General features: G+C 45.0%; 5 protein-coding genes across 6 annotated transcripts; 1 reads left to right on the forward strand and 4 right to left on the reverse strand.

Annotated features, from left to right (window-relative positions):
* The first annotated feature begins 259 nt into the window (after positions 1-259).
* LOC128303523 (DNA-directed RNA polymerase III subunit RPC5) lies at positions 260-2,418 on the forward strand. Its single transcript, XM_053040506.1, has 4 exons — positions 260-539; positions 606-734; positions 798-1,515; positions 1,600-2,418. Exons 1-4 carry the CDS (start codon positions 507-509, stop codon positions 2,097-2,099), a joined length of 1,380 nt encoding a protein of 459 aa, XP_052896466.1. The 5' UTR covers positions 260-506; the 3' UTR covers positions 2,100-2,418.
* LOC128303525 (nucleoside-triphosphatase THEP1) lies at positions 2,409-4,863 on the reverse strand. Its single transcript, XM_053040508.1, has 3 exons — positions 4,802-4,863; positions 3,062-3,122; positions 2,409-2,981 (listed from the first exon to the last, which is right to left on the reverse strand). The coding sequence occupies exons 2-3, from the start codon at positions 3,090-3,092 to the stop codon at positions 2,437-2,439; spliced, it is 576 nt and encodes a 191-aa protein (XP_052896468.1). The 5' UTR covers positions 3,093-3,122; positions 4,802-4,863; the 3' UTR covers positions 2,409-2,436.
* Positions 3,257-4,882, reverse strand: LOC128303524 (histone chaperone asf1). Its single transcript, XM_053040507.1, has one exon. It carries the CDS (start codon positions 4,511-4,513, stop codon positions 3,812-3,814), a length of 702 nt encoding a protein of 233 aa, XP_052896467.1. The 5' UTR covers positions 4,514-4,882; the 3' UTR covers positions 3,257-3,811.
* A 3,335-nt stretch (positions 4,883-8,217) lies between these two features.
* On the reverse strand, positions 8,218-25,524 carry LOC128300974 (proton-coupled zinc antiporter SLC30A1). 2 transcript variants are annotated; one of them, XM_053037248.1, is made up of 10 exons: positions 25,427-25,524; positions 18,708-19,131; positions 18,514-18,638; positions 18,337-18,434; positions 18,134-18,246; positions 17,553-17,684; positions 17,085-17,472; positions 16,838-16,965; positions 8,419-8,497; positions 8,218-8,342 (listed from the first exon to the last, which is right to left on the reverse strand). In XM_053037248.1, exons 2-10 carry the CDS (start codon positions 18,882-18,884, stop codon positions 8,275-8,277), a joined length of 1,308 nt encoding a protein of 435 aa, XP_052893208.1. In that variant the 5' UTR covers positions 18,885-19,131; positions 25,427-25,524; the 3' UTR covers positions 8,218-8,274. The 2 variants fall into 2 exon arrangements, with proteins under 2 accessions (XP_052893208.1, XP_052893207.1); XM_053037247.1 differs by lacking the exons at positions 8,218-8,342; positions 8,419-8,497 and adding an exon at positions 15,274-16,493.
* Positions 8,589-12,873, reverse strand: LOC128300973 (uncharacterized). The gene has a single exon (XM_053037246.1). The coding sequence runs from the start codon at positions 12,871-12,873 to the stop codon at positions 11,182-11,184; it is 1,692 nt and encodes a 563-aa protein (XP_052893206.1). The 3' UTR covers positions 8,589-11,181.
* Positions 25,525-26,050: the final 526 nt, after the last annotated feature.

Genomic DNA, 26,050 nt, shown 5'->3' on the forward strand with positions numbered 1-26,050 from the left:
CAGCTTTATAACACATGGGAATAAATACCTAAATTATCCAGCAATTTGTGAAAATTGCAAAACAAAAGAACTCAAACACAGTCTTTTCACTGCGGGGTTTGAAATGAAAGTGATCTAATTTTCAAGCCCAAGAATTGAACCTCATTGCCATATGCAGCCAACCCCCAGACAGTTTGAACCCGAGATTATTCCATTGAAGCGCTCATCGACTAACCTTGGTAACTTCGATGTCATTCACGCTGTCAGTCCGATATGTCAACGTGTTGTTACCGGAGGTGAAATGCAAGCGTTCTGAGGCCGTATTTTTATCAAACAATTACTGAATAAAATCGTCCAGCGTCGCTTATCGCACTCCGTTTCATAGGCAGATTATTGCATTTACCATGAACAGGTAGCGTAGTAACGTCCACGACTGAAAGAGCGAAGACCATAACGATCGGTGCAGATATTCAATGTGCTGATAGGGCTCGGCTTCTTCCTCGTGGTAGACATTAGTAGCAAACAGAATGGAAGATGAAGATGATCCCGTCGTGGAGGAGGTAAGTGTTTTGGGTATATTTTGTTCAAAATTATAAAGTTTGCATCTTCTCGCTTGTGTATTGTAGATCCCTGTACATCTGTCGAAAGCGCTAGCGGAGAACTTGTACCTCCTTCAGTATCCGCTAAAGTCCGCGACTGCAACGTTCGATGACGGCCGGGTGGTGAATTGTTGCGTGAAACCCATCAATCAACAGGTAATGCGAAAGGAATATCAGCGAAATTCAAACATTGCTTAATGTTAAACTTTTCTTATACAGATAAAGGTAGACTATGCGCTAAACACATCATCGAAAAACTATGATGCCTTCAAGGGGGAACAATTTGCACTGGCCGCCGATGGGAAGCAGCGGGACAAAGCTCAAAAGCTAACGTTCCGCAGCGGAACTATGGATAAGCAATCGTTTCTGAGCACGAAACCGATCGAGGATGTGAGCCGGTACTTGGTGTGCGTCATCCAGGACGGGGAGATGCACGCGACTCCGCTCAAGGGTATCGTATTGATGCGGCAGTTGTTCTCCTACTTTGACAAGCAAGACAAGCGCACAAAGGCGGAACAGAAGGCCGAACAGGATGCGGACGGTGCTGCAGAGGATGAGGAACTGACGCAAGTGACCGTCAAGTTTGCACGGTTGGAAAATGAAAAGGTGCGCAAGGCGCGTGAGAAATCCTTCAACTATCTCTCTAAGATGGAAGCAGAAGAACCGTGGTGTGAAACGTTTTGGCACGAGAAGTCTTCCGCTACGGCGGAACTGGAGAGACAGAAGTTGGTCGGTGGTGCCAGCTCTAGTGGAAGCGGACGACTGGAGGCGGATAATGCGGCGCTGAACGTGAAACCGGTGGAGTACATGGATATGTTAATCAGCAAGGAGAAGACGGACCGAAACATAGATTCCCTTCTGCCCAGCCAGGTCGTTTGTATGCACAAACTGAAGCAGCTCACATTACAGGAACAACTAAAAGTTATTCTCACCGATGGTAAGAACAAAAAAGGAGGGGACATTATTTGTCCCAAAGTTGTAACCATTAACCATTATTTTCCTTATTTCCAATCACCCACAGCGAAAGTAATTACGTCGCAACAAATACTCGACCTGCTGCCGGATCGAACGTTGGCACCGGAGAAGGTGCGTCGATTGTTGCCCCAGGTCGGTTGGCTGATACGAGGTAATTGGGTCGTCCAATCCGAGTACATCTACCCGGACGGTAGCGTATCCGGCACGAATGGTGTTGCGGCGGAACAGATGCGCAAGGCACGCGACTACATTATGTTCCGCTTTACGAAATGTGATAAGCTCGAACGGCACCGGCTGGTAGCGATAACGCAGCTGCCGGCCGAAGAGATCCGAGAAATTTTGTCCACGATAGCGAAGCTAAATACGGCCGATCGCACCTGGAGCATGCTGTTGCCACCGAATGAAGGTTTCCAGTGTGTGAACGAACAGGAGATAAGTGATCGGCAAGGCGCGTTCTGGACGGCTCGATCGGACAAATTCATCGAGATGGAACGTGCGTCCACCTCGAAACGGGTACGGAAGCGTTCGACCCGCGACAGTTGCTAGCCAACTGGGAATCCCTTTCCTCGGGAGCTCACATCCGATCCGGGTGGCTGGCCGCTGGAATCGAGCTACCTGGCAAATGGTACAGAAATAGGAAAGAACGAACCCACGCACCGAAATTAGCTATTGTATAGAATCAGATATTTGCTTTACGTTCGTTGAGGGTGGTGCGCAGCATAGCGGCGAGTCTTTTTTTGTTGTTGTTTTGCGTAAGATGTTGCCCATTTCGGAATGGCGGCTTCCCGATCCTGCCAAGGCCAATATGTTTAAGTTTTTAATTTATACGAAATACACGCAATCCACTCACGGAAATATCGGTAAATCATGGTGTTATGTTCATTTAGGATGAAGTTAAACGCATCACAGCGTTCTTAATGTCGCCATAAATGTCATCCCGATTGGATGGTTTCACGTGGAACATCTGGCAGCCATTGATTCCCTTGAGCCGTTCAATTACGTCAATTCCGGTTGACTTTAGTGGTACAGTGGCAACGAAACGTAACTTTCCGGCGTTCACTTCCTTCACGATCGCATCCATTAGCGCTTGAAAAGTTCGTGATTTTAGCTCCATTCGTCCTATCTCATCTAGCAGCAGTATTCCATTCGTTAGCATCTTCGCGGAGCGTCTTTCGTCGAGGGCAGGAATTGCAAGACGCTCGAACTCGTCGATCCACACCGAATAACGCCCAACGGTAGGATTGTTGGAATGGCTCGAGGTTGTTCGTGCCAGTGACGATCGTTGCCCAGCAAATGTCACCACATCGAACCCGATCCGGTCACCCGATTTTGGGTCGCGAACTTCTTCCGTGTAGAAACCGGCAATGGGAACGTTTTGTTTGCGCAACTCAACACTCAGCTTACGCATAATGGTCGTTTTACCAACTCCTGCGAATAGACCACATGGAATGGGACCATGGGATGAATGAGTTTAGTCTTACTTGCAACATGACCCGATCGTTACCCACCAGGCATTCCGGTCAACAGAATAAGGCTCATCTCTAGTTATGGACCAAAATCGTACGAACTCTATGGAGAAGAAAAAACAAGCAACGAAAAAAGAGGTTGTGTCTTTAGTTCCATTCCTGGTAGAAATATTTTTCGGATTACAACGAAAATTTAGTGGTAACTAGGTTGATTTCAGTCTCGCACCGCTTGCTTCATATCAAGCTAAACCACGTTTATGTTGTTACAAAAGGAGCTTATTTTATTTTAAATCGATCAACGTAAGCCGCGATTCTTTGTTGTTTTTCCACGCTATCTATTTTAATTTTTGAGTTTTTGTTTCGTTATTTACATAGTTTTTCCCTTTCCGGAACAATCCTTTTCCTTCGTGTTCTAACGCTGTCCCTGCGGAAAAGAATCTTCGATCCTACTACAGTATCAGCAGATAACGTAACAATTGCAGGATGAAAAACAAAACTAGTGTGAAAGAGCGTGAAAGCTCGCGTACTGAACCATTGAACTTAACCTCATTTGGATTGTAATGACCGTAGGAACCTGAGCTAAACTGGTACGGATTGCCCTCATCTAACCAAAAGGATTTCTCTTCTCGAAAAATAGCGCACCAAACAAAGAAGTAGTGCAACAAAAAAGATTAATTACATTAACTATAAATTCTAACGCTAATGCAAATGTACGCGAATGAACGTGTTAAATGAGATGTTGGAGATATTTCACCCAGCGCTACTACTATTACAACTATTAGTACCGTCCGCTCAGCATTCCATAGCGAGCGAATTGGAGTTTTCATTGAATTCGGGCATTTCGGTCGCCGGCATGGCAATACTATTCTCGTCGTGCACCAGATCCGGCGGATGTGAGGAACCACCGTTCGATTCACCGTCCATCCCATGATCATTGTTGTCACCATTGGTGGCCATCTCGTCCGACGGTGCCTCCTCGCCGTCCATCATCCCGTTGGATGGCCCACCGGCTACTCCGTTCACCGGTGCATCGTCCCAGTTAATCTTAAAACGAGTGACACGCGGCTTCGACGCCAGTATGTTGCGCGTCATTTTGTGGAACAATGGTTTCGGTGGTGGGTTTTCGCGCATCTCCACATCCGCATACTCGTTGTTGATGAAGTACCCGACGCGTACAAACTCCTGCCCACGGTATGAGCAGGTCAGCAGCACCACCGTCACGCCGACGGCGTCCTGCTCCGGGATTCGGCTCACGTTCGGTGGGTCCGCCTGGAACACGAATATATGCCGGCCCTCCGGTACCGGGCCAACGTAGATCGTATCCAGCACCTGATCGAACTCTTCCGATTCGGCCGATCCGACGTAGATCATCTTCCACTCGAGGTCCTCCTTCAGCTCCTCGATACACTCAAACGTCAGTTCGAACTGGAACGGGTTCAGGAAGTTGCTGGGATTATCCAGCACCACCACATTGGTGATGTGCACTTTGGCCATCGTTCTTTTCCTTGAATGTTGTTTGTGAATCCGTCCGCCAAGAAACCAGTGCCCACGCAGGAATGTCCGCAAATTCAGTACGTGAGACGATTTCTTCTAGAATTATCCTCCTGGCACCCGATACGTACACGCGTAAACAGCGCAAACAAATAATGCCGCAAGATTGAGCTGACGTATGGCGGTTCTTAATTTTACTTTTCGGCGAAATGTTTTGTTGCTCAAATCTAGCCCTCCACGGGGAATATTTAATAAAACTCAACACAACAGACGATTAGTTGTAATTTGTACCTCCGAGGAAAACTACACGCGACTGCACAAAGGAACGAACAAAACATCAACACACGCTCAGCATTTTTCCCGCTCTGCCTGCTTCAGATGTCCCACGCAACTTTTTCCCAAATAGGATATTACCAAGGTAAAGAGATACGCTACTCGTATCTGACAGTTGGTGAACACGCATTTGAAACAAAACATTTGGGCGATTCTTGACAATATTTTCTGTTTCCAGTTCAACGTCGCCTCCAACATTCAGCAGGAAACTTTATTGTCGAGGAAAAGTCCTTTTCCCTTTATTAATTTTACAGTGATTTACTCCAAACACAAATCAGCTGTGTATTTAATACTATAGTGTGATTACTAAAACTAAAAAGTGTTGCCGTTTTAGATCACTTTCAATATGGTGGCAATAATTTGAAAATTACTTAAAAGGTCAAAAAACGAGTAAAAGTATCGTCCTGTTTTTTTTTCCTTTGTAGGCTTTTCTGGGTTGTGTCAGGCCGCTGTCGGGACCTTATACGGTCCTGTCAAGAATCCTGTCCTGTCGGAATTACAGCCTGCAAGACAAAGTACACGTACAGGTCGGGTAACTTACGGAAAAGATTTGGTACTGTGGTGGCTGGACATTCTTCTTTGAACGTCCATGTTAATCATGCTGTTAGTCCCAACAAATCCTTGGGTCCGTTCGATGAACTTTTCTCAGAACTGAGAGACTCTATTTTGTTGCTGGGTCTGATCCACCGTGACTCGATCTAGACAGACTTGTTGACTGCGATGGCCATACTGGTGTTAGTAGCTTCATTTCATCACGTTATCAACTGGCCACATCAATTTCTTTCATATGAAGCCGCAAACTTTCCACACAACCCATCACAATATTGCCAGCTATTTATATTCGCTCTTCTTTATTGCGTATATGCGCGCCGCTATGCAAATTCTATTTCATCAGTAACTTCTATTTGTGTATTCCTTTCCAAATGTTGGTTGCACTCGATCTGTTTCGAACGCCAAAACAAAGGGCTTGCGAGCACTAAGGCTAGTAGTGCGCCCCTCCAAGCGTGTCCATCGTAAAATTATCCTATTTTTTATTTGTTCCTTGCTTCTTCACTAGCTTACGGGTTACTGGCAAAAGAAGTACCATCGGTCTTCTGTTTTTCCCCGCCTTCACGCCAATGGTTTCTATCATTTCTAAAGTTTCGCATTATCATTACTTTGCTGTTTTGTTTCTTCTGGTGTAGTGTAATATTTTACTATGCTATGGTTCTCTCCCGCTTCGTGTATCATATTCGCTAATACAAACATCATCATTATCGCCCAGCCAGTTAATTGCCGTGCTGCGCGATGAGGTGGAATATAATTGTGTGTTTTGCACTGCTAATGTTAATTTTTGTATTTTGTTTTGATTTTTTTTTTCTTATCGATTGCACACCGCACATATCATGCAAATCGAACGCAATCATACGCATCACGTACGAGAGTAAAACGGTTAATACAATTTGCAATACTGTTCCCCGCAAGGAAGTGCGCAACAATTCATAAGACGGACACCACTTAAAAAAAAGCATGGTTCTCCCATGCACACCATTCCTCTCGTTGGCCTTCTGTGCAACCGGTTCGGTTTAAGTAAACATGCGATTCCGCATCGGGGAGGTGTCCCTTGTGTTTTACATTGATTGTACTACCCAGCGAATGATCAATTTGCTAGTTTGACGGGTTGCAGTAACGAACAACCCCTCGATAACATTCGTTAAGAGAGTAGCAAAAGAAAGAAGAAACGGATCAGACCGATACTTAAAAATTCCATTTTACTTTCATCTCACCGAATCTTCACCCTAAAACGATGAGAAATTCTCAAACCGATTGTTCCAAAGCATCGTGTATAAAGGATCCGAACGGATTTGTGTTCGTATATCGTGGTAAAAGATAAATGTTTCACCTGCATTACACTAAAAAGAAAAGATCATAGCTCTCTCCAACTTCACATAAAGATCGGCCCCGTTGACAGCACTATGGTTATTCAGACGCTTGTAAAACTAAGCTCCACAACTAACATAACACTGTTGCCCCTAAATCTGTTCCTTTGTGGGACGAACAATTGGTTTCTTGCCTTTAATCGTTACAACACCGATTCGGTGTCCCAACCTGGAACCGGCTATAAGTTAGTACAGTAACCATCTAAAACGATAAATATAGAGATATAGGGTGGTACACAAACAGTACAACGATATAGTTTGAGCACAGGCACCACACCCAGCAGTAGTGGGGCCCGATGGTGATGAAATTCGTTTAAAATCGCATTCCTGTTATCCATTCATCCACTACTACCCTCTTCACTTTGCACCCGGCAAATAAGAACACTTTCTGCGTGATTAAAAAGGAACGAACTGGAACCTTCAAAACGAAAGAGAACGGCTGCAAACATTGATCTGTCTCGTCGGTGCCTTTCGTTCCCTTTTTGTCAGCTACTAAATATCTGATGTAAAACTATTCAATCTGCTAATGTTTCTCTGCTTTGTCCTGTTGTCTCTCACTCTATATATTAATTATGCCGCCCTATCTATGCAGCTTCTGCACGTAACACAATTATGGATTGCACTAAATAAGTATCTCTCTCTCTGCATGTGTACTGAGTTTATGTGTTTGTTTGTTGTTGAAACGAAGGCAACGTCCCCTCGCAGTGACCGTGAATGTCTCGGTTGACCCTGCCTTGCTTGTCACGGGCAGAAAGGATACAAATTACCAACTACTATCAACAATTTGTAACCGAGGTTCAATAATCTCCTTTGTTATCTCCGACCATTACGAGGTGATATTTTGTGACCGGCTGTTTTGTCCTAGCAAATCCTACAAATAAACGCAACGAGGAAAAGGCTACGACACACATCGTGAAAACGCTTTAAAACAGGATTTTACAACCCCGATAGGATCCCCAAACTACACTGCAGGGCAGGGATGGCAGGGATGATGTACGATGATGACGGTGGTTTTCACTGTATCGCATCGTGATGGTGCTTGCACTGGCAGTACAAATTACGCAATGGCGATCCCGTTCCGGTGACATAGCTTTCCAGCAAACTGCAAGCTGGAGGCATCCCGGACAAACTGTACAGCCTTTGCGTGGTGCCACCAGCACTGCCGAACGGTTGATCCGTTTCGATCGCATGTGGTTGCTGCTGTCCGCCATCCGATTGAGCTGACTGATCGTGTTCGACTTGATCGTTCTTACCGACACCGTGCCGCCTCGTTCGATACAGTTTGTTAGATTGCAAGTTCAACAATATAGCTGGATTCTTATCACCTCCGTCCATTGCAATCGGATGTCCTTTCGCTTGATCTAGCGGGTTTCCCTCCGTTGCCTTTTGGTTACACTTTCTACTCACTACATTCATCGCCGCCGGTTCGTTTGACTGCCGCTCGTTGGTACTGTTTCGCGTTCCGATCATGGATGGTAAAAGGGCTTTGCTACAGTTTAAGGGATTTGTCTGTCAGACAGTAACTTTTGGCAGCGCATCATCGTTCGATGCTGTTTGATTGTGCTGTTCGAGCAGGGAACCTGTGCGGATGGAAAAAGGGAGGCACAATTAATATCTGTGATGCTTTTTACAGTAGAGTACAGTGATAATACTTACCGGATTCTACATCGTTCCCGCTTCTGGAATTTCTTTGGCGGCATAGGAATGGGGAAGGTGTTGGTGATGATGGTTGATTCTGTAAAAAGTGTATTTAAAAAAAAAAGGATAAAAATAATATTAGCCAAACTCCGTCACATTTACTTCCTAACGTTTTAGCACACGTGATAAAGCAACAATAACACGGTACAGCAAATGTTTGGTTCACAAACGGTTCCCATAAGGTTTTATTACAATCATTTCAGTTGTTTCTTTTCCGATCACTGTTAGAATGTGTGTGTGTTGTGTGTGTTTTATGAGGAAAGATTAGATCGTTTCTAATGCCTTGCTACTACCATGTAACGGATACGGGTCGTTCTGCTCACTACAATGTGTTGGTTTAGGTATTTGAATAATCGAAAGGAAAGGATTCGAACTTCCCCCGGCAATGCTGTTAGTTAGATGAATGATGATAGATTAGGTTGTTAGTGTGGCATTGATAGAATATATAATATATAGTTAATATGATGAATACACTATTCACTCTCTTATTCGCGCGACTGTGTTTTTTTTTTGTTTGTTATCTTTTCGCTATGTGAATGACTTGTTTTGGAAGGATTCTAATGTTATCGTTATTTTAAATTTGCGATCATCGCTTTGGGTGGAGCGACAAACCCGACGACACTACTATATTCCTGTTTACTGTCTTATTTCTTTTTCTCCTCATCCACTCTACTTATTGCACACTATATGTGGGCGTCCCAGGACCCACCGTGGCCCTCGGGAGCGCAAAATAATTTTCCGCGCACCCGCCACCTTCATCCACCCATCACAAAAAGGACACAATCTTGTTTTGCAGCGCGGTTCATCATCATCAGTCGATTTGTTCTCTCTAGGAAACGTTTATATATAAATACGAATAGAGTTTTGATAGGTTTCAGCTCTGTTTGTGGGTTTAAATCTGGTGTATGGTATTCATCCCGGTTCTCTCTGTTAAAGTGTTAATTAATTCAGCCTTTAATAGTGTTGTTTCATGCATTTTCTTCCCTTTTCCCAACACGCGCAACCCTGCGCATTACACATCATCCGCGCGCGTACGCTTGATAAACATAATTTACGATAGCTCAACGAAATAACAGAATTATAAAACGAACACCTATTTATGCCATTATCCCATTCATTAGCACATTAAAATAAACACTCTGTTCGCGTTCGCGGGTGGAGGGGAGTTTCGTGATAATAGTTCAACATCTATCTGCACCGGGGTCGACCATCCTTAAAGCTAGCCGTCAACTTTTTTTCGCCCAGAAACACACGGTTTCCGGTGGAATGCTAATAGTATACACTAGACGGTAGAAAGTAGAAAAGAATACGAACCAGCTTCCAACAAAATATAGTTCTAAAATAATCCGACTAAGAAGTGTTCCGTGAGAGCAGCAACGATCAGTACTTTCAAGTACAACGGACATTTCATAGCAGTGACAGACAGAACGAACACATGCACGGGTGCACTAGCGGGGGTTTTCCATTTCGTTTATCCTTTCTTTATAGTATACTCTGCTACCTGCATGTATATATACTTCTGTGTTACAGCCTATCGCAAGTATGCAACGTTATATTACTTTCGTGTGTGTCAATCAAAGTCTTTCAATTGCAATATAATTCGTCAAAAAAAACCCGGCGGTTGAGCTTCTTCCATTTGGGGGGTTTCGGCAAGGTTAACTTAGATACGGTATACCCCCCGATTCGCCACCGATCGCCAATCCGACCGTGGTGTCTCTGTGGTGTTTCATCGTCTATACCGGGCCGGTTCGGTTGCACCGGTCAGGCCCAACAAAAAAAAGTCTGTTTCATCATCACAGCTAAAAACGCATCTTCACAACATCATCAGTTCCTGTTTTGCTTTGTGTTCTAAAGTATATCATCACCGTTCGTCCTTCTGACCAATCCAACATATTTCGCCGGTCTCTTTTTACTTTAAATAAAACTAAAACTAATTCACAGTACATCCAATAAATCTTTTCCGTCCAACAAATACCTTCCTGTCGAGTGGTGGCCATTGGAATGTTTCTCTCTCTCTCTCTGTCTTTTTCATCATTAGCTTTTTAGAGTGCATTATCCTCGTAGGAATTACAGTAAAATATAACTCTCTAATAGTTCTATACGTTATTTTCTTTTGCATCTCACACTCTCACTTTCATTTCTTATCCTACTTTATCCAATAACATCATCTTCTGTACCTTTTTTCCTTTTTTTTTGTTCTTGGTTTCTTCGGTTGTATATATATAAATTTAATATAGTTTTATCCGCAATATAGTTGAACGTACATCGTAATACTCTCTCTTTTTAGCAACATATTTTGTTTATCAAGTAGAAGAATAGTAGTAATAAATCGATTTCATACAACTTCACTTACAACGCTCTGTTTTCATCTGTGTTATCATCTGTGTTTCTGTGATTTCCATTTTCATTGTTTCGTATTTCGGGTTTTTCTCTCTCTCTCTCTCTCTCTCTCTCTCTCTCTCTTTCTCTCTCTTTATCGTTCTGTCTCTTTGCTTCATCTCTGCTATTTTTTTTTCTTCCTCTAAAATGGCAGCTTGTTTTTGCATGTTTTGTCTTTATAGTTATTATATTATTATTTCAGACCCCTGTTTGTGTGTTCCTTTCGCGATATGAAAAATTCTACAAATTTTCACCATTTTCACCATTTGTTTTCTCTTCTGCTCCAACGCCGGCATTAGCCTTCTGTCCGTCTATCCCTATTTTGCCAACCGCGTCCGTCAGTCAGTTCAGGCTGGAAAAGCTTATCACTTTGGTGCCCTTTTCACCGGCCACACGCTGCACGTAAACGATCCCATCGACCGTGTAGACCGAATGGAGCAGCCCGAGCCGTTTGCGCCGTACCGCTTCTGCCATCAGCTTCTGGTTGTACTTCGTCAGCACCTCGTTGACGAAGAACCGGCGATCGCTGACGAACCCAATATCCGACAGGCGCAACACACGCTTCGCCTGGTACGCACGGTAGAACTGATCGCGAAGCGTTTTAAACATAAACTCCACCACGATCGGTGCCGGTGCGATCGCGTCCGGTCCGGTCGCCGGTGAATCGCCGTGTTTAGGTGCCCGGGACGGTACGGTCACGCGACGGTTTCCGCCCGGCACCCGCTGTCGCCGAATGTCCACCTGCGGTATGTCCTGGTCGGTGTACTCAAGCGCACGGCACACGGCCCGGAAGCACTGGTGCAAATCTTCCCGCTCGCGGTGCGGTATACCGATCAGCAGCAGATCGTTCCGTAACAGCGCCCGGTCCGTGCTGTCAATGTTTAGCTGCACGTCGAGATGTATCTGCTCGACACGCTTCCCGAGCCGATCGATACGCCGGTGCATGTCTGCCTTGATCTTCACCACACTGTCCAGCAGCTTGTCTAGCTTCTGTTCGAGCGTCAGCGCAACGGGACGGTCCGGCACTACCGGTGCAACGAAACCGGGACATAAATACGGTGGACCGAACGTTGGTACGGGTGTAGCGGTACGTTCGGGACCGGCCACAACATCACCGTTCGGTGGGAAGGAAACCGGAACCGGCCCAGACAGCAAGCGGTCCACGTTAGGGCGTTGCGGCAGTTTATCTCCACACGCCGACACATCAGTCTTCTCCTCCCTTTGCTCCTTCTCCTCTCCATACCGGCGGCGGTTTCCGACCGTAACGATATCACCTTTCGCACCCTGGCATGGCGGCCGGTCTTTTCTTCTCGCCACGCAGCCGCCTTCTTCCCGGTTCACCGCAACGGCGGGCTGGTCGGTGGATTTTCCGTTCGTGTTAAGTTCCGGTGCAGCTGCGTCTGCGTGCAGCATCATTTCGTCGTTCGCGGTACCGGTTTCCACCCTACCGACCCCATCCGGACCGTCCACCGGTGCATCTTCGTTACTATTCGCCGTCGGCGTATCGTCGGCTATTGCTATAATTTCCCCGGCTAACGATGAAAATTCTTTCGTTGCGGTGTGATGCAGCAGTGATGCAACTGCAGCCGCCGTCATCGTTGCCCCCGCTTTGGTCCCCCCACCCTGCTGCTCGGTCTGCTCGTCCGGCAGCGCCGCCGGCATCATCCGTGCCGCCGTATCGCCCGGCCGGTTTTTGTGCACCATTTCATCCCGCTTCAGCTCCACCACCGCCGTACCGTCGCCGTCGGTTGATTGTGGTCCGAGCGGGCCGGTCACTTCCTTCGTCGCTTCCCGGATGGCTAACAGTGCCATCAGGTCCTTCACCAGCCGACTGTTGTCCCGGTGCACTAGCTCCTTCACCATCACCAGCGAGGCGGCGGACGATTTGTTGCTTTTGCTGCTGCCCAGCTTTTCCAACCGTCCCGGGTCGCCCACACTGCAGATCGTGTTGCCGACGATGGCGGCGGTCGGCGGTTCCCTTGGTTGTGGCCGCTGTCTGGGGCTTGTTTTCGAAATGATTACCGTTTCACTCATTGCACCATGTAGTGTACCGTGTCGCACCTTTAAACCGTAACCGTCACACTGTTCACCATCGGTGGCCAAACTAAAATTCCTTCTTTTTTTTTCGGCCCTGCAAAATCGCTCCCACCGAAACAAAATGGATGTCCCGTTTTGTTGGCACTCGGCAACTTCGTCTATTCCACGCAGTGCTCTTGCAGGAGCAGGGTGAGGGAGCGCAAAAAAAAAATCACACACACAGCACTGCCAACTTCAATGCCTACTATACTATACTCCTTGGTTTTCTAACGCCGCAACAACCGGGTCTGGCTGTACTTTCTTTTTCGTTCCCGGACAAACACAATTTCGAACACAGGAACACGGGAGCAGGCGGGCGCGGAAGGAGAGAGAGTCCCGTCGTGCTTTCGGCTTTTGGGGACGGTGATGTCTATGTGTGGCCGTCTAGTCTGGCGTTCGCTAGTGCACTGCCAACTATTGACTCGCCGTACCCTAGTGTCTTGTGTGCCCCTGTCGCTATTTTACGCGGCGCACGGCGGCAGCACTATTGCGATTCGTATGCACCGGAAAACCCGAACTGCATACATCGGGCGCACTAATAGTGCCTTCCTTTACTGGCCTTCTGTAAAGCGTGTCGCGTGCATCACACAGGACAACTACCGCCGTTGTTCCTTTGCGCGCGACCAAGAGAGAACCAACGATGCCACTCGTTGTGTTCGTTTGCACACTCCGTTTGCAACAAAAAGAAAACAGTCCGGAGGATGAAATCACATCCTTCTCTGCACCGTTGTCGTGCTTCCCTAGAATGGTGGAATGCGTTTTATGCTGCCAGTGTGATGGTTCCGCGGCCCATGATTCCCGTTCGGTTTCTGGTGCTGATTTTGCAACACACCATCATCCCCCAAAACAGGGACAAACACCCTTCGGATGGCACACTCTTTTTCCGTTTTGGGCCTTTCCGTTTTGTTCGGTTCGGGATTTTTCGTTCGTTTTTCCACCTCCCAAAACCCTAACCCCGGCCATTTCTTCTAGCCCTTTAACCCGCCGGCGCAGTGCATAAACTGGTGCCTCAGACGGGAAAACTTCACACCAAACAGAGAGAGAGAGCGAGAGACACGGAAAAACAGGGAGTGTGTGAAACGGAATGAGAGTGAGTGCAGACGTGCTTGGGTAGTAAACAAAGGGTGGTAGAGAGAACAAAAAATCGACCCCCTCACACACACGCACACAACCAGCCGGTGCACTATTTCCGAACGGCAATCTCCCTGGAAGCTACCGGATGTTGTTTATTTACCATCGCGACTGAGTAAATCGATAACGATACCAGGCGTTGTTTTGATAGACACACGCACACACCCACTTTGACTGGGTGGCGCAGCCATCCCCTCTCTCTAATTGCAAATATTTGCAACGCTTTTAATATTAGTTCATACGTGATAAGTTGAGTGACGAACGCATGTCACGTTAATTCAATTTAAATTTTGGTGTCCGCTTCATTGAAGGATTTGCCTTGCCGCCTAACCTAACCAGCCTGCTGAGTTAAGCACTAACGCAAACAAAAATGCATTAAAATGCAATAATTTTCCCTTCTAATAGCAACAACAACCAAAAAATACGTACAAAGGCGCCCCCGTGTTCCCATTTCCTTGTTTTTTTTTCTGTTTTACCCGGCAGACCCGGAATTGCCAATGCACAAGAGCTTTTCTTCTGCGCAAACGCATTCCTGTGTGTTGCTACCTTCCATTTGTTCCCCCTCTGGTCGACAAAACACATCGCCGGGAAAGCTCCCTAGTACATTCGGGATGCATTTGCAGTCGAGTCGTCGTCGGGGCGGGCGGGAACACGCAGCAGGAGATGAGTGTGGCTGGACCTTCCCAGACAGGAAGGCGAGAGACAACGGCTCTACTGGTCGGCTAGATCTGGAGCATTCTACGAAGCGTTGCATTCCCCCCGCCACTTCTCTGGCCTTTACCGGCCGCTTCCCCTCGTTAGTTGCTGGTTGCAGCAAATGTGCAATACTAGCGACAGCGCTAACTGCACACTCCGACTGGCAGTGCACATCAGACACGACCAGACAATGGGCAGCGACCACAGACACCGCCACAGTATGGGATGCGCGGGAACAGAACCCAATCCATCGCACAAAAAACAAAACGACACACGAACGCTAGAGAGTATATACACGCATAAAATGTGCATCTCTCGCTCACTGTCGTTGTCTGCTGAAGGTGTGTGTACAGAGGTACTTATCCCTAATAAGCCGACGACATGCATTAATGTAACAAATTTGTTATTTCCGAGTTCGCTAGTGTAAACCACTCCTTGTGCCCCTATGATATCCCTAATTAACTTCACCAAACGTTCGCTATAAGTAAGTAAAGCTTTTTCGACCATTTGTTTTGTTGTAAATTAGGTCTGAGAATATATTGTTTGTTTTATTGCGCTACAAAATAATACTACAATTTGACTACGCATCGTTTGTACTGCCGAGGTAGTTAATCATCGTATAATAGTACCAGCCTTTCATTTACACTATAATAGACATTTTGCCATCACGAAGAGGACTTGTGAAACTTGATTCTAATGTAAAAACTTCACTGCAAACGATCATTCTCTCGCTAAAATGGAATCATGTAAGCAAGGGGAAGCGCTCCTGTCGATTAAAGTTTTAATTCTGTTGTCCTATTGCTACTTCATCTTTGCGTTTCATGATACTCACGCACTCATAGTTTACCGTGCGAGGAACACGTACAGTGGTAAATTGTTGCCTGCTAAATTTACCGAACAGTGAATTAAAGTAAATGAATATTTTTTATCACACCACGAAAAAGCCGTGTGAAACGTTAAATACTTATTAGCTACATTCTGATGGGTTCTTTTTTGTTGCTCATTATACGTCGAGTTTGCACTTCGCTGTACAAGCTCAACATTAAATCTCTTATTTCCAGTCAAATCGGAAAAACTAATAAAAAAAAAGGTGGATAAAGAGAAAGTTTTACATTATCCAGCAAATGGATGGAAATATGCATAACAAGATGCAGTGACAAATTCAAGCTAGTTTGAAACGTTTAAATTACTTGCTTTTCCATTTCCTTGCATTCTTTTTCTTCTTTTCCCTGTGAGGTGTGGCCTGCAATTCAACACACCCAAACAAGCCAGATCCTGCCGGTGACGACTAGGGTGGTTACCAGTAAAGCGTAACAATTCAACGCATATACGACACGCTTCATCACACGCGTAAGTGGCCTTTGGTTTGAGACAAATAAAACTGCACCTTTGCCTTCATTCTTCATCTAATAAAATCTTCACTAACCATTCTACTTTACTAAGTCTCATTCATTTCGTCACATGTCTCCATGTGCGGTTCCCTGCGATTGCACAACTTTCGTTGTAGATGTTGTTTTATATCCCTCTCTGTCTGTTTGTTTTCTTCTTCCGGTTCACTCCTGTTCACTGTCTGTTTCATCTTCATCGTCACAGTTCTGTCCCGAGCCAGGTAGCAATGCATCGGTAACATTCGATCGGCCGGACGTAACCGCATCCCCGGCGAACAACCCTTCCGACTGGTCGCCTTCATAGGCTCTACTGCCGGATGGTTCCTTGCTGGAAGCCGTGCCCTTATCGATTACCACCACCGGCTACAGAGGATACGGTGCAGGTTGTTTATTTCGCCATGTTTTTGGGGGTTTTTTTGCGATGCAAATGGAACAAGAAAAAGGGTCCATCCACCCCGGAACACCCCATGCATTGTACATATGGAAATTGGTAAACGTAAGGAAAAATAAAGGAAAAAAGAAACATAAGAATAATGCGTGGAAAACATTAAAAAAACACACATACAAATTCAATTGACTAACAAACGACACTGGCACATCAAACGAACGAAAGACAACGCGTCACGGTTGACTGGGACAACTGAGGCAATCATTGACTCGTCGTTCTTTACCTTTAACCCTCGCTGTAGCATATTTCCGGTACGTACCTTAACGTTATTGTTGTTTTGGCAGCATGTAGCTTTGATACAACTACTCTCATCCGTTGTGGGACAGTCTAGGGCGCAGCAGTCCTGAGTTGCACTACCATTCAAGCTGTTCGAAAATCCGTCCGAACCTGCACGCGACATCACGAACGAAAGAAACGGAAGCAACAAAAAAATACATTTTACAATCTCCTCTATGGAAAACAATTCCCTCTTCTGCCCCCGTTGCTTCCCCTTCATATGATAATACCTGAATAGCTATTGAGTGCCTCGATCTCAACAAACTCCGGTTGTATCGTGGTCGAATGGATGCCTTCATTATGGAAGAACTCTTTCACACGTTCGGCAATCTTCATGTATTCGGACAAGTTGCGACAGCGAATGTGTGCCGATGCAATGATCCGATCACCGGCCAACTGCCACACGTGGAATTCGTGTACCGCCAGCACACCGTCCACCTTCTCCAACAAACGACGCTGGATCGCGTCTACCTGTATATGGGTCGGGACTGTCTGTAGCAGTATCAGCGCTGATTCACGCAGCAAAGGCCACACGGAGTTGAGAATGAGCGCCACAAGCAGAACCGACAGAGCCGGGTCCATGTACAATTTGTATTTCCAATCGGTAAATTTAACAATCTGCAATTGGAAAGTATAGTAGAGAATTGTGAGTGAGCGTCATTTGCATTTTTTACAACTGTCGCATGTCGCGTTCTTACCACTGCGCTGATGATCACCACTACACTGCCGAGTGCGTCGCTCAGCACGTGCAGGAAAGCTCCTCGCATGTTCATCTGTGAGGAATCGTGCGAATGTCCATGGTGGGAAGGTTTTTTCGCCGTCGTACCATTCTATGCAAGGGAAAAGAAGCAAAAAAGTATATATTGAAAGCACATTACAGCTAACATCACGATCAATCAACATTGTAGCTCTACCTCATGGCAAATATAACACATTGTAGCAGCAGTAATGTGCACATACAAAGCAAATGTTTCGTTCTTTCGACTATTCGTAGCAGTTATCGATTGAGTGAACGTTAAGAGTGATTGATTGTGTGTCTAGAATGTACCGCTGCACATTTAACTAGCGCACTTAACTGCCGATGACCGGTAAAGGAACGGTGCTTTCAATTTTGTATTAGAGGCGTATTTGCCTGTCATTACAAAAAAGTTGACTGTTAAATATAGCAACAACAAAAAAAACCTCTCACTCGCAACCTATTACAGTGTCATGCATGTTCGAACCACTTTCGATCGTGCCGATAGAACGAATAACTGCTCACCGGGGCATTAAGCTTTACCTGCTGATACATGAATGATTTGTCTTCGTTGTCGTCCGCATTACTGCCCAGATTGCTTATCTGCTTTGTCTGTGGCAGCCCGTGCGAATGTCCAATGTGTCCTGAACCGTGCTCTGGGAGGGGAGAAAGAAAATGGAAATGCGTTATCGATCTGTGGCGGAACCATTCAATTTCCACAAGCCTTCGCTTTCCCACAAACTCACTGTGCAATAGGCAAAGTCCAAGCAGATTCACCAAAAGTCCGATCACACCGACCGCGATCAGCAGCTCCGGTTCGTGGATATGTTCCACCTCGATGAATCTGCAAGAGTGAAATTTGAAATAATAATTAGTGCTATCATTAGGAATCACCAATACAGAAAAATAATCCATTCACTTACCTCTTGCACGCCTCGATAGTAATACTGAAGCAGAGTGCCACTAGAAATACTGCATTCACCAACGCCCCGAGCACTTCCGCTCGTGCCCAACCGAACGTGTTTTTCGACCACTTTTTGGGCGACATCTGCGAAGAAGAGAGGGAAGCAAACCCCGGCTGATCATAACGGATTGTATCGACGTTACACGCACCTACCTTAATCGACAGGAAGGAAATAACAAGCGCCGCTATGTCACCCAACATGTGAAAACTGTCGGCCACCAGGGCCATCGAGTTCGTCAGATAGCCGACGACAATTTCGACAAAGAAGAAAAACACCGTCAACGACATCACCGTCAGCAGGCGACACTTTTTCCCGCTGAATTTGGCCATTGTGTTGTGCTGCTGATCTGTTTTGTCGTTTGTCCAAAAACTGATAAACTTATCACCGGGAAAACTTTACTGTTCCAACGTTGCAACGGATTTTTCTCCCCGGATCGTTATGAGGTACTTTATTGTGCGTGTGTGCTGGAGTATTGGTGTGTATGTGGTGTGATCGCCGTTTGGAATAGCCGGCGTCGTCGTCAAGCGTTACACGATCGGTGGCAGCATTGGGTTGGGTTGATGATCGAGTTAGTTCCTACGATAACATTGAAGTAGAAAATAGAACCAATTAGTATTATTTGCTTTCAATTTAATATACACATAAGCAAGGGAATGTTGTGTATAATCAATGCCAACAGTTCGTTACTACTGGACTGTTGATACATTTGCTGAATCGTCTTCCATATATATCCCTCTCACTATTCCAGTAACATACATTTTATACTATTTTATATAAAGTTTTCTTTACATGACGAACGTATCATATCTTCTCCCAGCATGTCGGGTTTATTGTATGGGTAGGCAATTAGTAAGTATTAAATACAAAATACACCACTAATTGCTCATGATTGCGGAGTACACGCACAGTCCCATTAGCGATCGGTGCAGACGATCTTGATCCAACATTGTTCGACGCACCCGCATAGCACAATGAATCATCTTTATATGCGTAACGTGTTACCTCTTTGTTTAAACATTCGCATAGCAGAGAAGGATGTCTTCTATGGCGCCTGGAGAATTCAAACTGTTTTCATATTATTGCCATTTTACCGAAACATTAAACGATCCATGCCAATCTTGAATAATCAATAGAAATTACTTTGTCTCACACTTAGTCTTCGCACACCACCAAACCTGGAGCCATGCGTTGTAATGAACAGTCCACAAAAATGTCATTTAATATTCTTGTGCGTATAAAAATCAAAATCGACCAACTTTCTCAACAATAACAACAAAAAACCTTGTCTTCCGATAGGTATTTTGTTGTTTTCGCCGACGCAGATCTCGAGACTCGCTTCGAATGCGAATGGTGACCCGCATAAATGTGATGGCACAAAAGGAGCTCAAGGTTTAAGCGCGACCAGCTTCGGAGAATCGTTAATGAAGACGATAATATTGTGACTATATCCACTCGCCTCTACTAGCGTAGTTGCGGTCTCATGATGTCCCTGTCTTTTACCACTGCAAACACACCTACACCTAATGTGTACACACAAAAAGTAAGTCAGCTCCGAGCCATGGAAAAGATAAACTGGAGTTCCAAAAAGAAAAAAGTGTATTATCTAAAAAGTTCAACCACAAACGCAATTCTTCATTTTAACTATTTGCACACGTTAATTTGACACTCCCAACGGCACGATTACAGTTAAAAACGCGACACTGAAATTGCTAATCCCTCCGCGGGATTGCTATTATGGCGAACGATCTTACGTAATTTAATATTATGAATTTCGGGAACATGGTGGATGTCTACACAATATCCTACACTAATTGGCTAACAATGCGTAGTAAACGCGCCCTTGAAATGATTTCCTTCATTTAAGAGATATCTGTCCATTTATCCTAAAGTGATCTGATGATGATGATTTCAGTCCTAAAGTGATCTGATAATCGCATATTAGACATTTAATCTTCAACATTCCTAAACCACGTCTAGCTCTCTTTCGACTGGAGAGAAACACACACATTCGAGCTTAAAATCGCTTAATTAATCAATGACACTCATCACCTATTTAAACTGGAAAATGGTGTTTTCATCCATTCCCTTACCCAGCGATCAATTCGATCTGCTCTTCTTCTTGACGTGGCGATACCCTACTAGGTCGTGTATCTGCCATTCCTGGCATACTAGACTTATTTTACCTCTTAGTCGGATAAGTCCTTGCTACGGGGTTTTTTTAAACCGATTGATATTTTGGCACCGGTCCTATCGTGTGAAGACTGACGCTGTTACCACCGGGCTGGCTGCCCGGCATTTCGCTGTTGTAGTACACAATTACTCATACAAATATTGATCACTTGATTGTGTACCTTTTGGCGTGTGAAGACTAAGTCCTAGTGCACTTAATACATAGTATATGTAGCGAATTATTTCTATTAAACAGTCTTATCTTCCAATTTCGCACATGCCGTAAATCGATTATTACGCTGGACGCCGTACATTGTAAACAAACTGATGATTTGTCAATTGTTAATCTGCCGAACCGGGACTCATCAGATAAATTTCACATTTTTCGCTTTTGGGAATATTTGTTACATCCGTATCAGCAATTGCCGAAGCACGTCGTCGAAAAACTTTGGATTAGATAGAGCAAGCTTGTTGCAATCTATTGAACACAAGACAAGATGGTCTTGTTTCCAATGTCTCCTCTCTTTGGCGTTATGCACACAACCGCACACGTTCGGTTAATTTATCAACACTGAGAACATGATGACGACAATCAGTTAATCGATCGTAAATTGGACATTGTTGGATATTTCTCATTGGAGCAAAGCGAAACCGAGTGCTTCCTGGATTCGGGTTAGTTGCGTTAAATTACGTAAGTTGTTCTATCGTTTACAGAGTGTAACTTTCAAACAAAAACCACCCGGGATATAAATAAGAGCATTTCTAATAATTTAATATCCCAGCTCTCAGACACATAAGTCGAGAAAACATAAAACTTACAACGAAAATTAAATTCGGAGTGTGATTTATATAAGTACCTCACTAGCGAACTTCTTCTACCAGGTTCCACACACATTTGGCTATTGGTAATAGTACGAAGAATACACCCTGCAACGTTCATCCATCCGGTGGCCTCGTTATTTTGCCAAAAAAAAAGAACAAATTGAAAGACGAAACTTTGTTTTTTTTTTCTATCTAACCAGCAGAACCTGTTCCAGAACGACAGCGGTTGGAATGTTGGATGGACACAAAAAAGCCCGTACTACCGACACACGGTGGCGAACAAAGCAGACAAGACAAAGCTGAGCAAGGGAGAGATTATGATGGTGGTGATGCTGCTCCTAAGAAATCACGAATAGCAAATATCTTAAGGCACGCGGCAAACACAAAGGGCCAGCCGTTTTTGAACGACGTTTCGCTAGCGTTAGTACCATCTCGCCAGATTAAATACTGTACAAAGCACTTGGGATGATGTCGGAGACTGAACTCCGTCAGTAGCGGTGAGAAAAGAAAAGAAAGCAAGGTTCTTGGAGCAAGAGCAAGAGATCCCACGTACATGGATGTTTGAATGGAAACTTTTGGGGGGCAAACGTAGCATTCTTGGTGAAGTTCTGTTCACACCAAAGGTTGTTCCAGTTCAATGCTCCAAATTTTGGGCAAACCTTGGTTTGGGCAATTAGTTAACATTAACATTTTATGTGATCTAAACATTAATGGGCAAGAACAAAACGAAAATCCTTGGGAAGCTCCCCAATGAGAAAAGGCATCTACTTGGCACACTGCAAAGAGCCTCCGGGATACAAACTGAGAGAAACGTCACTCAAATACTTCCGTTCATAAATCAATAATATACCGACAAACGAACCCTCGACCGGTTCGATAAACTATTTCGCATACGGTTAGCAATAATAACTCGCTGCTCGCCGATTCACAAACAGACACGTGTTGCTCGGTAAACACACACACACACACTTTGTAAATTTATAAGCTCTGTTGACAGTATCCAATATCCCTTTCATTTTGACGTCCTGATAAGGGCTACTTTGATCGTTGCTCAAAGCACCACCCGTCGAAAAGGGGCTTGCAACTACACTTAGCTGCTGCTGGTTCATTTGCTCGTCAACCTTAGGAATTAATGAGCATGCTGGCTCTCGTTGCCATGGTTACCGCGAGCAGCGAGCGCAGAAATTGAAAGAGAGACCTATTTTCCGTGCCAGTTGTTACAAACCGTACGATGACGAATAATGCTCAAAACGGTTATGTGCAACCGCCCCCCCCTCGCCGGAAAGTGGAACACGCACAGTAAACAAAACGTTTACTGGTGTAGTTAGGGGTGGCTAGCCAGCTAGCTGTCCCTTACCAACCTCGCTAACGTTAACGCGCCTGCTTCTCGTCGCATGGTGCTGTAAAATTTGCAAACAATAGATGAGTTGCGCTATTCCAAAACACGCTCATATTTAAAGTTCTTTAAACCCGCAACATTTAAATGACAATACTTTTCGAATCCAATTGGTCCTTCCGTTCGGTCTGTTCGCTTTATGACACACAATGTTCTGTGGACCGGATCTATCATGCACGATGCAAGCAATGGTAAGATCATCTTGCAATACGTGCCCTCTCCTGTTGCTATAGACCTCGCAGGTACCTCGTGCGATTACCGTCATAGATAAGAAAGGTTCCACGTAGCGATACCCGTACGGATGAAAGAATTGGGTGCGTGAAGAGATTAACTCATTCGTCCTCTTTTGTATCTATTATGGGTGTAAACAACACTACCCAAGGTTAGTCGGCATTCCGGGTAGCATGACAATGCGTGGGCCGTCCAATGCTTATCACAGCAACATAAAATCACCTATTAAGATCTGCTGCACGTAACAGTGCGCACACACCCTCCAAAGATCCTCACCTTCGCGCAACTTTATCATGCCCGAATGGTCAACAAAAAAATCGACTTTAATTCCTGTAAAACGCTTACGCTAACTAGAATTCGCTGCATCCTTTCGCCTTCTTATTTTCGTCGCGCACCAACAACTTCTTGCCAAAAGGGAACTGATGTGCGCTAACAGCAATCAAATCTTCCTCACCTCCGCCAAACAAGGCTACGCACAAACAATTGTACAATGACTATTTAGCTTTTGGCCGTGATTAGCTGGTCCATTCGAAATTTCTAGCGCTGATATTACAATCTCCCTAAAAATATCAATTGTTGGGTTTATGTTGTTATGTGAACACATTTTGGCAATATTTGCATAACAATTTAGAAGATTGATCCAAATAGGCGGTGTTATATGTGGTACGTTGTCTTTTGTGCATAGCTGTGCTAACGGAGCAGGTGTGCTTTTTTGCTATCGAAGGTTGACCAGTTCATGTTGTGATCATGGGATTCCCCAATATTGTATCGCCGTTAGTCTTGTTTCTAATTCTTAGCTATTCCACGGAAAGCAAACCTGAAATTTGAGAACATCGATACTAGATCAGTTATCTTATTGCAGAGTTTTTTCAGCAATTTATGAATCAGTACTTTGAAAAATAAAAACGGAATGAATGAAATTAAGTTAGTACGCAAGTAGAACAATAACCATTACCATAAAAGAATATTACAGAATATCAACATGAAAGAGAAGAGCAGGCCGTGTGCAACTAAGTGCGCACAGTTGGTAGTGAATTTCCATCCGAGTAATGAGTTTTCCCGGATAAAGCGTTTCCTTTTGCTGCTATGATACCAAGAGCAAACACAAAGAGAGATTTGTGACTCCCGAATACTCTCTTTCATTTTTGCGGGACAAACCCGAATCCACTTGCAATCGGTTGGTATTCCTTAATTTTTAACCGATGTTATTGCTTCATTAAAATTCGTACGTTCGACGGTCAAAACGTACGATTGCTGCGATGTTCAGTTGCCGCAGCCTAGGGGCTTGTTTGTTGTGTGCTTCATCATCAACATTAACTTGAACAGCAGCTGACGTAAGAGAATTCTCTTCGTTGGGGTTGCCCCAATGGTTCGCGACGGCCGTATGAATTTCCGTTCCTACTTCTGACTCCTAGAGCCATTGGGTAGAAGGCCTCCGACGAAGTCCACGATTACGGATCTAGTCTTTTTTATGACACCATCAGCTCGGTATGCTAGAGAGACGCGTGAACACGCTTTATTTTCTGCGTTGCTTTGCTTTGCGCCCTCTCTTTGCTTTTGCTTTGTTTCTTTTCCGGCTGGTACCGAGTGCAAAATTGTTTCTAGCACTAGTACGGGACGGGTGTGAAAACGCCAAACCAAAGAAAGGTTGGTACACGAGCGAGCGCGACAAAGAGCACTGGCTGTGTGTTCGCGTTCCGCATCTTCTAGCAATTCCACCATCATCTGCATTTTCACCCGATTAGAGCGTTTGGATATCAGCAAAGAACACGGGTGCTTGGTGGAGACCAAAATATGCGAAGCCGTAATAAAAGGCAGACCTGCTGAGTGGGGTAAGGAGGATGATGGGACACGATGGACGCGTTTTTGTGACCGAACGTCCCAGATAGAAGCTAGATCCATTCAGCATATCGGGATCAATCATGGATACAATAGGGAAGAGATGATGAGATTCTTACAAACGATTTTTCACGCACCAAGAAGTGTTTGTACACACGGCTTACCCGTTTCCACAGACTAACTTGTTTCCCTGTCGACTTTAACAACGTTGTTAAATCCTTGGCCTGCTTAGGTATCTCGATGCCAAGGACAGCCCTATCCCAAAAACAATCGTTTTCTAATCGTCTATCGAAGACACCGTGTCCTAGAGCAATCGAGAAATTTCCTCACTGACCTACAAGTTCAACGTGGTAGAGTGGCTGGAATTGCTCAAGATATTAGGGCCGCGAATAATGTGCCCAATTAATGACGCACCTCTTTCGTTGATTGGTCACCGTTTCCGCAAACGCGTAGAACACTATTTGGCCACTGTTGGTGCACGTTGTAATGCGTAAGGAATAACGTAGTACTTGTGTACTCTATCGATATGCCTTACGGCCCTGCAAGCACTGTGTGCTCGTTAATATGCAACCCGTTAAAGACACCCGCGAAAATCCACGCCAACACCACCACTCTCGGACTTTTGTACCGCTCGTCTACACTACGTTTTTCTTCCTGCCAGCACTACAGCTGTCCTGAATTTCACCACACACACGGGGCGCCTTTTTCCGCCAAAGGAACCTGTTTCACTGCAGTAGAGGCAGATTCTAACCCGTACGAGATAGCCACAACCACCCTCAAAAGCCACCCCGAGAGCGAAAGACCCGTGCGTGTCGAGAATTCGACGAAAACTGTGCCGATTGTTCTTGTGGTTGCTTTTCTCAACTGTTTGACAATTGATAAGAAACAACACACTTTTGCACACGCGCGCGCACACGCAGGTTAACTTTCTTTGTGGTTCTTGTTGCAAACGGCTTGGGGAGGCTCATGTACGCACCTTTAGCTTGGCTGACGATAACTCACTTTGGTTGCAAATGATTGCAGAAAACTTGTACCCGA

The sequence above is a fragment of the Anopheles moucheti genome, chromosome 3 (genome assembly GCF_943734755.1).
Source record: "Anopheles moucheti chromosome 3, idAnoMoucSN_F20_07, whole genome shotgun sequence".
NCBI lineage: Eukaryota > Metazoa > Arthropoda > Insecta > Diptera > Culicidae > Anopheles > Anopheles moucheti.

Coding starts and splice junctions, on each gene's coding strand:
- LOC128303523 (XM_053040506.1), top strand. CDS start 507: ATGGAAGATGAAGATGATCCCGTCGTGGAGGAG. Junction 540..605: donor ATGATCCCGTCGTGGAGGAG/GTAAGTGTTTTG, acceptor TGTGTATTGTAG/ATCCCTGTACATCTGTCGAA. Junction 735..797: donor TGAAACCCATCAATCAACAG/GTAATGCGAAAG, acceptor TTTCTTATACAG/ATAAAGGTAGACTATGCGCT.
- LOC128303525 (XM_053040508.1), bottom strand. CDS start 3,092: ATGAGCCTTATTCTGTTGACCGGAATGCCTG. Junction 2,982..3,061: donor TCTGTTGACCGGAATGCCTG/GTGGGTAACGAT, acceptor GTCTATTCGCAG/GAGTTGGTAAAACGACCATT.
- LOC128303524 (XM_053040507.1), bottom strand. CDS start 4,513: ATGGCCAAAGTGCACATCACCAATGTGGTGGTGCTGGATAATCCCAGC.
- LOC128300973 (XM_053037246.1), bottom strand. CDS start 12,873: ATGAGTGAAACGGTAATCATTTCGAAAACAAGCCCCAGACAGCGGCCA.
- LOC128300974 (XM_053037247.1), bottom strand. CDS start 18,884: ATGGCCAAATTCAGCGGGAAAAAGTGTCGCCTGCTGACGGTGATGTCG. Junction 18,639..18,707: donor TTTCCTTCCTGTCGATTAAG/GTAGGTGCGTGT, acceptor TCTTCTTCGCAG/ATGTCGCCCAAAAAGTGGTC. Junction 17,685..18,133: donor AATCATTCATGTATCAGCAG/GTAAAGCTTAAT, acceptor TCCCTTGCATAG/AATGGTACGACGGCGAAAAA.